The sequence below is a fragment of the Bolinopsis microptera genome, chromosome 3, assembly GCF_026151205.1.
Source record: "Bolinopsis microptera isolate Bmic1 chromosome 3, MBARI_Bmic_1.0, whole genome shotgun sequence".
NCBI classification, from domain to species: domain Eukaryota; kingdom Metazoa; phylum Ctenophora; class Tentaculata; order Lobata; family Bolinopsidae; genus Bolinopsis; species Bolinopsis microptera.
This window is the reverse complement of record NC_087074.1, coordinates 709,495-722,488: the sequence shown is the minus strand read 5'-3', so window position 1 is coordinate 722,488 and position 12,994 is coordinate 709,495. Positions and strand designations below refer to the sequence as shown.

Here is a 12,994-nt window from a genome sequence, read left to right as displayed (position 1 = left end):
TGCAGTCGGACTATAATATGGACGTGACGTTCTTATAATACATAACAGCAACGTTACACCACTGTAACCCAGCAACATTACGCCACTGTAACCCAGCAACGTTACGCCACTGTAACCCAGCAACGTTACGCCACTGTAACCCAGCAACGTTACGCCACTGTAACCCAGCAACGTTACGCCACTGTAACCCAGCAACGTTACACCAGCAACGTTACGCCACTGTAACCCAGCAACGTTACGCCAGCAACGTTACGCCACTGTAACCCAGCAACGTTACACCAGCAACGTTACGCCACTGTAACCCAGCAACGTTATGCCACTGTAACCCAGCAACGTTACGCCACTGTAACCCAGCAACGTTACACCAGCAACGTTACGCCACTGTAACCCAGCAACGTTACACCAGCAACGTTACGCCACTGTAACCCAGCAACGTTACACCAGCAACGTTACGCCACTGTAACCCAGCAACGTTATGCCACTGTAACCCAGCAACGTTACGCCACTGTAACCCAGCAACGTTACACCAGCAACGTTACGCCACTGTAACCCAGCAACGTTACGCCACTGTAACCCAGCAACGTTACGCCACTGTAACCCAGCAACGTTACGCCACTGTAACCCAGCAACGTTACGCCACTGTAACCCAGCAACGTTACGCCACTGTAACCCAGCAACGTTACGCCACTGTAACCCAGCAACGTTACGCCACTGTAACCTAGCAACGTTACGCCACTGTAACCCAGGAAACCAAACTGCTAACTATTTGCCCACTCAGAAGCTAGATGGCGTGACAATCGTATTCCTCTGATACTCTTAGAATTAGGCATAGGGATTAGCATTGTTAATAATAGGCTCAATGGATAAAATAAATGAAGATTTAAAATTTAAAATTGATCTCGAAATATAATAGCGAGACCAATTTCACAGACCTGCATCAATAACTTATAATAAAATGTAATAATTTAAAGTAAAAAAGTAAAAAACCTTACTTTTCAAGTTGTAAAAACATCCAGCTCTTTCCTATAAACCTTACACTTGTCTTTTAAAATTTTGATAGCCTCCCTCATTAATTCAAGAGGCTCAAGTGCCCCCGTGGACTCAATAGTGAAAATAAAATGGTCTCTAACTTTAAGAAGTTTAACTTTATCAGCAAGCTCACTGTGTCTTAAAACCTCTCTACTCCCCGTGTCCACTCGAGCACTTTTAACAACCGCTTCACCATCAACTATCTCAACAACCCCCGGAGAGAAACACCCCTTCAGTTTGTCAGCGAGGTGACCTCGGAAAGGTTGAAGAAGCTGAATCTCGGGCATAAGTCTGTAGGATGCAGTAGCGACGGGTGAGAATTTAGCATGGTCAGATCCAATACCTTTAACAGCGTGAAGTACCATGTCCAGCTCTTGGCCGGGTCTGAGTACGTTGACAAGAATGTCGTCCTCTGTAAACCTCACTCCACCTGGTGAAATTCTGAATAAATAAATAATAAAGGAACAGTTTTTAAAAATCTGATCAACTGTCATTATGGGAGATTAACTTTACCTCTTATATTCAGTTTTACATTTTTACATGGTAATTAGTAGAAGCGTGAAGAAAAAAAACAGAAATGGTGCATTCAATTTAAACTTATTTGACGTGCCATATGTCTTATATGTATAGGCTAAACCAAAAAAAAGCACAAACCTGGGATCCAGTTTTTCTGTTCACCAATGGGCTCCCATTCAATGGTCCTTGTGTAAACCTTAGCATTTAGATACAGCTCGTCTGGATTCGTAGTATCTGTCGGAGCCTTCTTGTTTCGCTTGCATCTGACTTTCAGTCTGAACTTTAGTGTGTTTCGCTCTGTAACTTTGTCACCCTTCTTTTTCATTTCAAATAGCCTGTAGATTGTAGAATACAACGATAAAATTGTGAATTCTGGAAAGATTTATAGAAAATTACAACACAAAATTCACGACATACTAAACGATTCTAAAGATTAGAAACAAAAGAAGAACAGAGAGTTGTTGTATGACTACCTGGGGTCGACATTTATTGGCAGAAGTCCAAGTCTGTGAGCTAGTACCTCATCCTGCATAACACTTGTATTATTGTTGATAAACACCTCCTCTACTGCCATGGTGGGTACCTCCGCCAGTAGTATCCTCCTGAACGCATTAGCAAACGGAGTATCAATCCCAATCATGTCAAATTCCACCTCACGAGCTGACCGAGATACGATCTCCAGTTTGAAATTGTTCTTAAACTTGGCATAGTTCCAGGAGTCATCGTAGCCGGAGTAAGTTCCCGGGTATTTGGAATCTTCAGTGTTTCGGACAGTGTGTAGGTCTAGGTGGATCTTGTTTCGTATCTCTTCTATGTGAGCCATACTAGATGGGATATTAATTATTAATATTACAAGTGAGTATAGTGAGCCATTACAAAATACAAATCAAAAATTATTAATAATCGCGGGCATACGAAATCATTGACACCCCCCCCCCCCCTCCATTAATTCCCATAATCGTTCTTCGGAGAGAATACTCTCCTGTAGAATTCTTATAAATTTTGTTCGGAGAGAATACTCTCCTGGTTCATCCTTTTCATTTAATAGTACTCTTTGGCAAGATTCTCTCTCTAATCATCCTTTTCGAGGTTCAACTTCCATAATCGTTCTTCGGAGAGAATACTCTCCTGTAGAATTCTTATAAATTTTGTTCGGAGAGAATACTCTCCTGGTTCATCCTTTTCATTTAATAGTACTCTTTGGTGAAATTCTCTTTCTAATCATCCTTTTCGAGGTTCAACTTCCATAATTGTTCTTCGGAGAGAATACTCTCCTGTAGAATTCTTATAAATTTTATTCGGAGAGAATACTCTCCTGGTTCATCCTTTTCATTTAATAGTACTCTTTGGCAAAATTCTTTCTCTAATCATCCTTTTGGAGGTTCAACTTCCATAATCGTTCTTCGGAGAGAATACTCTTCTGTAGAATTCTTACAAATTTTGTTTGGAGAGAATACTCTCCTGGTTCATCCTTTTCATTTAATAGTACTCTTTGGCAAAATTCTCTGTGTAACCTTGCTCTCCTCAGTTTGACCCTCACCTCGTTAAGAACAACAGAAAACTATTTACCAGATTTGTCCAAGACGCAGTATCATGTTACTCTGAATCCAACAAAAATAAATTAAAGACGGGAAGGCTTGAAAATGGCCAAATTAAAGATGCCGAAGCCTGCGCCAAAATTAACCGTCATAATTTTCATACAAAACACGGAGTATAACTCATCTAGTCTCCAACCAATTCTTCCTAACCTATAAACGAACACCGACCTTATCGTCTGTTTAAGCAAGTACTTGGAATCCAGTAGCCATCTGCTAGGTGGAGCGGATGAAACGCAGAGTTAATGAACAAAACTTCGAAGTAAACAAGATGTCAAGGGCAGAATGAATATCGCGGTTGCGAAAATAGTTGAGTCCTCCATGTAGATTCAGGATCATAAGTAGACATATGATGTAGAGGACTTGTGTGAGGTGAGGTGTAACCAAAATGCGAACTACCGGATAAAACGACTACAACAAGAGCACTACCAGAACAATGTGTGCGCACACGACATGTTGCTAGGTTACCTAAATTGCACGTGCATGAAGTTTCAATGCTGCTAACAGTTTTGTTGCACGTTAGCGTTTTTTCCTGGGCTTACTTGGCCAAGATAACAACAGTTTCCATGTCCTCAAAACAAAGCTAAGTTATTTATGAAAGCTTGAGAATTTTTTTTCAAAACGATCGAATTATATTCATCGCGCGCGATTAATATGCGCGCCAAAGACGCGTGAACAAGTCTACATAAATTGATCCGCGTATTACAGTACTCGTAAAATGTAGACCCTTTAGTCCTCCTGACCCATTTTACCAACTTGAAGGTGGAAACTGTACTCTGTGGCAAAGGATGCAAACCGCAATCGAAGGCAAAGGAGTACAGTCGACTGTTGTTAATGTAGGCCTGATGTTACAGAGGCGGACAAAAAGGCAGTTATTTTATCACTAAATTGAACCTCATGATCATGATCTAATAAACTTCATCAATTTTACAAGCATATTTTTCGTCTAATTTTCTCTCGGAGAATTCAAGATTTTATTACAGTATCTTTCACCAACTAGTTGAGTAACTTCAGATATGCCCAAATATTAAATCTAACGAAGTAAATATGCATTCCAGTTTCCTAGACCCAGATCCTTTGACACCAAGACAAATGAGGTTGTTAATGTCTGATTCACGTTTAATGAGGCCAGTCTGACAAGGGTCTCCGTGACCGCCTCATGAGAGTTCACAAGTCTAACAAGGGTCTGACAATGTACTAACAATATTGTCACGTGACATGTGAGAAGGACTATCTCACGTAACTACATGTCACTATCCCTCGTGTCTCATCACCTCATATGTTGGATATCTGAAACGGAATGTAAATACCAACAAGGAATGGAGACGAGCCCCACCCCCCCTCCCCCTCTGGCCTTAACATTCCCACCCAGATATAAATACTGGCTCTCATCTCCAAAGCAGTATCAATCGTTTACCAGCACCAATCAACTCTTCAACGAACACAACCGCTACTACTCTACAGAAGATGAAGTCTATTGGAAAAGCTCCAGAATTCGTTAAGAAGTACAAGCTTATCAAGCCACTCGGTGAAGGAGGTTACGGAGCAGTCTACCTATGTCAGAACAGAACAACAAAACAGCTCCTAGCAGTGAAGATAATGGACGACGCAAACTGCAGTAACAAGACCTGGTGTGTGAAGAGACAAGAGTGGTTACCCAACGAACTAGTCCTCTGGGAGTCCCTCTCTCATCCCAATATCCTGAACATTCTAGAAGTTTACAAAGATAACCACCAGTACACCTGGTACTTTGTTATGGAGTACCTCCCCGGATTTGAGGACCTCTTTATGCATATCGACAAGCACAGAGCTCTGTCCTCCAGAGACAGCGCACACATTATCAGACAGCTGGTTAACGTTGTTTACTATCTCACTCTCCAGAACATCGACCATCGGGACCTCAAGGACGAGAACATTCTCTACAACCCCGTCACCAAACAGATAAAACTAATAGACTTTGGTTCCTCTGCCAAGCTGTCCTCTGACCCTTACTCTTACTTCCGGGGAACAGCTGTCTACATACCTCCGGAGTATTTCTTGACAGGATCCTATCGTTCATTCCAGGCTTCTGTTTGGGCTATTGGCTGTATTTCCTTCGTCCTTCTTAACGGAGACTGCCCTTTTAACACCAGAAAGGAAGTTCAGGAGTTCAAGAATATGGAACAACTTAACCCGACCTACTCAGAGCGGACTCTGAGACTTAACTTCCTCAGAAGCTGTCTGGATCCCAATCCTGATGTCAGAATTATGTTGTCTGATCTTATTCGTCATCCCTGGCTCAGAGTTTGATTTTTATACTGCTTTTAAACAAATTGCTTCTTTTCTATCTAAAATGTTATGGCTATTTAACTGGAATTAAAATTATAACCATCATGTTTAAATTGAATATCTATTTTTGTTTACGTTTCATGCTATTACATTTTTTTGATATCCAGATTTCTCAATCTTCTTGTGTGTTTGATTAAACAAATCAATGATCATGATTATGTTTTTCTTCTCTTCTTGATAGCTTGATCCTTAACTTCGCCACTTATTCCCTCTTCTACCAGAATAGTGCTTGTTTATTCGTCACTCCTCTGGCTCAACCGACTGATACCGGATATCAAGGTCACGTGACTCCATACTGGACTCTAGACTCTAGACCGTTTCCTTGACTGAAATTTCACAGTTTTCATTGCATTTATTTATGACCAGTGCAAGTGATTAATCACTGATTGAAAATCAGTGAGGTCAGTTCGAGTGATACAAGTCACGATTGAGAATATAAAAGAGCCTCGAATCAGCCTGATTATTTGATCCAGCGACAGTCTCAACTGAATCACCAGCCAGTAGCCAGTAACATGCAATTCAGAGTGCACTACTTTACAATACCAAAAGAATCGATACTATTGATAAAAACTTGTGTCCCAATCTTAAAGTTGTAAATAACGTCCCAGTTTTATATTTTACAGAAGAGATTTATCACTCGAAAGGGTCTGGTAGTTAGCATAGAAGTCACTCTGTGCTCTGGACCAGGTGTTAACCCTATCAAGAGAATATGAAATTAAACTGTCAAATCTGGTTCTCTTCATATATTTTACAATCAAAACGAACGTGGCTTTTGGTCAGCAGGTGTGCATCCCCCTACACGACTAGTATGAAATATAAAGTTCGTGTTTTGTTAAAATCTGATCACTTCTTATTTACTGTTAAATCCAGCCGAGTTGAAGGGCATGGATTTGTATTTTTGACATTTTGTTGACATTTCCTGACAATGTTATAGACTACATGTTATATACTACATTTCTACAATATGTTATAGCACTTAACTAACCTAGACGTCCAAATTGACAATAACCTAAAAAATGTATTATATAATTATATAATCATGAAAGATACTCGATATTTTTGAAATTCCTTGCAATGTAAAAATATTCATGATTTCTTTCCTGATAGAAAAACACAACCCTGCTCGCTCTCCTAACATCTATCCAAATAAGGAAGTTAACAATACAAAGTAATACACAGAGTTATGAGATACATCACAATTACGCTTATTGCTTTGACAATCATCCCAATCGAAAGGTAAGCCCTAGCCCTATTGAAGAAAGTTTGACATTCTTTGACATTTTATAAGCGTAACCATGTCATCTTGATTTAACATTTCCATTCCTGGTCATTTCAAAGATATGTATCAATTTACAGTGTATAAACCGTCACATATAATTTTCATCATATTTTAACAGTGGAGAAATTAAACTATCATCTATCCTATATTATAGTTAAATTTAACCCTATTTTCAGTTCTAATGAAGCCAACGGAAACATTGCATTTGGTTTAACTTCAGCGTACTTTTGTACAGGAGACAAATCTTGGACTCAAAAGATCAAGGATCCTATCATAGGAGGATGTATGAGCATTATAAAACAAATGATATGTGATGAAGCGCTGGACTTAAGACATTTCACCAACATGACTATGACAATGATTACCAACTTGGCAGTTTCTGACGAGAAGGAGAAGTTTGAAAAGTGTCTCCTGGATAGTTCTACCAAGTTATTCTCTCGTATGTTTTGTGAAGATAAGAAGGAATACAATTACCAAGCAGTCGTTTATTATGGTATGTACATAGCCAAATGTACAGCAGATAAAAATGTCAAACACACGACATGTGAATTTTTCAGGGCAATGCTCAGTGATCAAGAGTTCGTTCAATTAGTAATGGGTTACTTGTGCCGGCTAATACCAATGAACAATTATTCCCAGCATAGAATCTCAAAAAGACAGTACTCCTTGCAAAGCGTGATTTATCTCTTCAAGGAGTATTCCTGTGACATTTCAGAAACCCTGAAGGATATACTTGACGTAGCTCAGAGCAAGTTTTCCTATTTGAACAGGGACAGTCCATTTCGAAAGTATGTGGATTGGAATCTAATCAATGAAATAGCACCTCAGTATTTGTGCTGCTTTGCTGATGCAATGAGCACTCACACTAGCAAGCATGTTTCATCAGCTGTTAAAAGTTTTACTTTTCTGGTTGTCTTGTCTGTTTCAATCCTCACCTTAATGTAGAAGATAATACAATCTAATATATTTAGTCTGATTTACTAGTGTCAAGTCAATGTCCAAATAAAGTACTCCTAGAGCCAGGCAGAACTGTTTACTCTGCCTGTTGCTAAATGTTATAATTCAAAATATGGAAGAATAATCAGTGCTATTTTTGAGACAGACCTACTCTAGACCAAATTTTAAAATTGAGCCCCTTAATTTTGATATTAAACCCCATATTTAAGTTCCTTGAAAAAAACGAAGTGTTTTTGGGATCTAGATTGCTTATCTGAGAAGTTATATAAGTACAGTTAACTCTTAACATCAGTATTACATGGTGACTTGCTAAATAATAAGTACTAAAAATTCACATTACAATTCAACATGCTGACAAGTAACTAACCTCTTTACTGGCTCCAATGCAATTTTCTTTTGGCACAACTTTATCTCTGTCATGGCACTGTCTTTTTCATATTTTACGGACTTGCTTGAGAAAGAAATGATTAGACGAATAACAATAAACTGTTCACTGGCAATTATTTAAATATTATACACATGTATATATATATATTTATATTATATAATATATTATATATATCATAATATAGTTTTGTATTAATTAAAACAATGCAAATCTTTTACATTTATTTAGTATTATTATGTAATGGGATGGAAATTATTTAACAAGGTATAGCCAGTCCACACCCTGGCTGGCTCCATGATGTGAAGGAATTGTTTTAATTTTAAATGAAAAGCTTGAATATAATAGAACGTTAAATGGATAGAAACTAAAAAAACAAAATATTCAACATGTATTCTGACCTCGAAGTCTTCCAATAGATCTGATTTGAGAGAAAGCAACAAAAAAATTTAAAACTTCTGTAATTTCATTTTTGTTTTAGTTACGCATTTGATTTTTGATATGCGTATAGAAAATCGATGTCCGGAAACCTCCTAGCTGACTCACGAGACTCAGTAGGAGTGATTGAACTGCGAGGGACAATTGAGGCTAACAAATTAGCCTCATCACTTTCAAAAAAGAACTTTCTCGTGTTACGTCCATGATATCCAAGTTGCAAGTATAATCCATAGTGATTATACTTGATTGAAATCTAAGCTTCAAATATTCGAGGTGAAAATGAGGCGAACCACCTTTTGAGAGGGTAAAATGAGGCTAACAAGTATACTTTTGTGTATATTTTCGAGCAGGTTTGGTATTGTGACTATCTAATGTGTCAACAATAAAGATTGATTCATCCTCTTCAAGCTTAACATTTCAGAAATCGTTGAGTCTACTTGTAGGAGGCCAAAATGAGGCTAATTAAGAATTCGACTGCATTTTAACTTTAATGTGCGGAAACAGGTTATAGACCCACTTAAAAAAGTGTTATTGCAGCCCAAAGGTAATTGAGGCTTTATCATAAGTTATGTGAGGTTGGATTGAGGCTACCCTCTAACCTTATTTATCTTTGGTCAAGGCAAAAATTAAATCTTACAGTAAATAAAAGCATTCAACATTAAAACTATCACTTGTTGAATATTATAATAAGGGTGACAGGATTTAGCCTCAATCTCACCTCCCAAAACTCATGTCAGGTTAGTATATTATGATTGTCGACTATTCATGAATACAGGTTAGACAGAAACGATTTGATGGGCTAGTCCAAAGAAGCAGTAGAACAAGTAATGAACAAACCTTGATAGTTAGCCTTATTTTACCCTCCATCAAAAGACAGGAAGGGTAGATACAGTCGAGTCTAACATCGACCTAAAGTATCTATTATATAATGTATACCAGGTCAAAGTTTAAAGGACGTTATTGTTAAAAGATATAATTCTGAAATTAGAAATGATCTGTTAGCCTCACTTTACCCGGGGGGAGATCATACACTTAGTGCCGGACATCACGTTGGTGGGTGGGTCATTTTTTCTTCTAAAAACACAGTTAGTACATGGTACTAACTGGTGGGTCTACTGCCCATTTTCCAAAAAAACAGTTAGTACATGGTACTAAAGGGGGTGTCTAACCCCAAAAAAAACCCATTTTACCTCAAATTTCAATTTTGGGAATGGGTTTTGAGGTTTTTAAAGTTTTTTTTTGGGTTTTTTTTTAATTTTTAAAATTTTGTAAAGTCTTCCTTTAAAATTTAATTGAGCTCTTTTTTTAAAAAAGCAATTTCTGGGTGGGTATCTTATTCTATATACCAAAAAACAGTTAGTACCACGATTTTTTCGACAGTTAGTACCGCAAAAGGCGGCAAAAGGGGTGGGTGTCTTACGTATTATCCAAAAAAACAGTTAGTACCGCAAAGGGGGTGGGTGGGTCTAGTGAAAAATATCCAAAACTACACTTAGTCGACGTTAGGCTATCCATTATCGGTATGAAATCTTTTATCTAGATAAACAGATAAAAATTTAGGTTTTATCTAGATAAAACAGATAAAACCGATAATTTTTCTGCTGAAGGCCAAAGCCAAAATGTTTTCCAAATTTCACAAAAACTGATTGTCGACTTTTATTACTGTTTACCAGTAATCTTGCTAAAGTACAACTTCCTTTCTTTTGAAAATATTAGAGCATCAGTTTTCTTCTCCGGGCCGGAGAACAATAGTGTACCAGTTCTCTTCAAAACAGTAGACCAACGGTTTGTCTTCTCCTAAGAACAGTAGTGTACCAGTTCTCTTCAAAACAGTAGATCACCGGTTTCCTTCTCCTGAGAACAGTAGTGTACCAGTTCTCTTCAAAACAGTAGACCAAGGGTTTCCTTCTCCTGAGAACAGTAACGCACTAGTTCTCTTCAAAAAAGTAGACCACTGGTTTCCTTCTCCTGAGAACAGTAACGCACTAGTTCTCTTCAAAACAGTAGACCACTGGTTTCCTTCTCCTGAGAACAGTAACGCACTAGTTCTCTTCAAAACAGTAGATCACTGGTTTCCTTCTCCTGAGAACAGTAACGCACTAGTTCTCTTCAAAACAGTAGATCACCGGTTACCTTCTCCTGAGAACAGTAGTGTACCAGTTCTCTTCAAAACAGTAGACCAAGGGTTTCCTTCTCCTGAGAACAGTAACGCACTAGTTCTCTTCAAAACAGTAGACCACTGGTTTCCTTCTCCTGAGAACAGTAACGCACTAGTTCTCTTCAAAACAGTAAACCACTGGTTTCCTTCTCCTGAGAACAGTAAAGCACTAGTTCTATTCAAAACAGTAGACCACTGGTTTCCTTCTCCTGAGAACAGTAACGCACTAGTTCTCTTCAAAACAGTAGATCACCGGTTTCCTTCTCCTGAGAACAGTAACGCACTAGTTCTCTTCAAAACAGTAGATCACCGGTTTCCTTCTCCTAAAAACAGTAGTGTACCAGTTCTCTTCAAAACAGTAGACCAATGGTTTCCTTCTCCTGAGAACAGTAACGCACTAGTTCTCTTCAATACAGTAGACCACCGGTTTCCTTCTCCTGAGAACAGTAACGCACTAGTTCTCTTCAATACAGTAGACCACCGGTTTCCTTCTCCTGAGAACAGTAGTGCACCAGTTCTCTTCAAAACAGTAGACCACCGGTTTCCTTCTCCTGAGAACAGTAACGCACTAGTTCTCTTCAATACAGTAGACCACCGGTTTCCTTCTCCTGAAAACAGTAGTGCACCAGTTCTCTTCAAAACAGTAGACCACCGGTATCCTTCTCCTGAGAACAGTAGTGCAACAAATACCAATTCTCCTCGAAACAGTAAAACATTTAAAGTGATTCAGTGAACCGTTTCCTTATCCTGTGGATAACTTAAGCAACAGATTCCTTCTCCTGAACACAATGTTTCACGCCTAGAACACTTACGGGATTTAATTGAGTGCCCTGCCGGTATTTTTGACTCTTGTTAACAGTAACATGCTCGTTCCTATCTCCAGAATGGTTGTAAGGTAGAACGCCAGCACCCTAGCCTCAAGATAACAATGTCAATAACTTTTTCTAGACTTCTACAGTTCTACAGTTCTACAGTTCCATAGGTATACAAATGTAAATAAACCTCTTAAGCTCACATTTAAGTAAACTACGTCTTCTATCATACTATAAAACGTTTGGGACTGTTTCTTGGATTACTTGGGAAGGCAAAAAACACTAATATTTCTTTAAAATGTTACGGTATTGTGGCAGTTTTTTCGGTAATTTCTAGTGAATTTTTATACCGATAAAAATATGTTTTATCTAGATAAACAGATAACCTTTTTTAACGAATTATCGGAGATAATTATCGGTAACGATTATCGGAGTGGATAGCCTAGTCGACGTGATGTCCGGCACTTGGTACCTGATCCCCCGGCCCCCCCCCCCCCCCCCCCCCCCCGCTTTACCCTCCATTAAAACGAAAAAAGGGGTAGGCTGGGCCTAGAACATCCATCTCATGTAATTTAGGTCAGAGGATATTTTGATAGACATTATTATTCAAATATAATTCAAAAATTAGAAATGACTTGTTAGACTCATTTTTTTCTCAATTAGCGAAAAAATGTCCCTCTTCTCTCGGATTCTGAAAGAGTGAGATCTGACGAATCGATTAAACACGTTCAAAATTTGATTGCATGCTTGGAAACTGTCATTAGAAAAAAAATGTAAAATGACTCGTTAGCCTCAATTTCCCTCTACTAAATGTTTCAAAAATTGTTTTAATCGAAACTCAATTTAGTTGAACTATAGACATGTGAAATATCAATGAAACAATAAGTTTTCAATGAAACAATAAGTTCATATCTTGCCTTAAAGTTCTTCCTGTGGCAATCTCCTAAAGTTAAATTGGGAAAAACGTGGTCCATCTCGTGCAAACTTTCCTAATGACCAGGGTCCTAAATAATAGTAATAATTCTATACAGATACATTATTGCAATTGTGGGCAGAGTATGTGCCTTTGTTGAAGTGTCCAGGTATAAAACTTATCTGAGTGACTGCATTAAAATAATTTAATGAGAGTGCTCTTAAAACTGCAAGGCAATAGCTATAGAGATAAATACTAAGACCTACTAAAATCAAAACAGAATGCACTATGCAGTATGCAGCCAACTAGTTTGTTGTTAAGCTTTCTCCAACGATTGAATGGAAAGGACCCATCTTTGGCGAGTATTAGGAACTTACAAATACCGTGGTTTAAGTTTGCAAGGCATGTGGACTAGGTCAATGATTATTCCATATTTGACGCAATAAAGAAAAAAATGTAACACAGAGTGAATCGCCACAACACTTACAATAGACACTGCTAAATTGTGTAAAATTCTAAAATATCCCCGTTCCCCAAGATTTATTCTACAAAGCTGCCATATAGCCTGACTGACAATTTTCTCG

General features: G+C 38.3%; 2 protein-coding genes across 2 annotated transcripts; one reads left to right on the top strand and one right to left on the bottom strand.

Annotated features, from left to right (window-relative positions):
- Window positions 1–861: 861 nt before the first annotated feature.
- On the bottom strand, window positions 862–2,391 carry LOC134812604 (DNA-directed RNA polymerases I and III subunit RPAC1-like). Its single transcript, XM_063820091.1, has 3 exons — window positions 2,019–2,391; window positions 1,684–1,880; window positions 862–1,459 (listed from the first exon to the last, which is right to left on the bottom strand). Exons 1-3 carry the CDS (start codon window positions 2,366–2,368, stop codon window positions 996–998), a joined length of 1,011 nt encoding a protein of 336 aa, XP_063676161.1. The 5' UTR covers window positions 2,369–2,391; the 3' UTR covers window positions 862–995.
- Window positions 2,392–4,299: 1,908 nt separating this feature from the next.
- On the top strand, window positions 4,300–12,274 carry LOC134812412 (serine/threonine-protein kinase pim-2-like). Its single transcript, XM_063819815.1, has 3 exons — window positions 4,300–4,334; window positions 4,541–5,423; window positions 12,161–12,274. Exons 1-3 carry the CDS (start codon window positions 4,300–4,302, stop codon window positions 12,272–12,274), a joined length of 1,032 nt encoding a protein of 343 aa, XP_063675885.1.
- The last annotated feature ends 720 nt before the right edge of the window (window positions 12,275–12,994 follow it).

Coding starts and splice junctions, on each gene's coding strand:
- LOC134812604 (XM_063820091.1), bottom strand. CDS start 2,368: ATGGCTCACATAGAAGAGATACGAAACAAGATCCACCTAGACCTACAC. Junction 1,881..2,018: donor CCAATAAATGTCGACCCCAG/GTAGTCATACAA, acceptor TACAATCTACAG/GCTATTTGAAATGAAAAAGA. Junction 1,460..1,683: donor ACAGAAAAACTGGATCCCAG/GTTTGTGCTTTT, acceptor GAATTTCACCAG/GTGGAGTGAGGTTTACAGAG.
- LOC134812412 (XM_063819815.1), top strand. CDS start 4,300: ATGAGAGTTCACAAGTCTAACAAGGGTCTGACAAT. Junction 4,335..4,540: donor TCTAACAAGGGTCTGACAAT/GTACTAACAATA, acceptor TCATCTCCAAAG/CAGTATCAATCGTTTACCAG. Junction 5,424..12,160: donor TTCGTCATCCCTGGCTCAGA/GTTTGATTTTTA, acceptor TTTCTCAATTAG/CGAAAAAATGTCCCTCTTCT.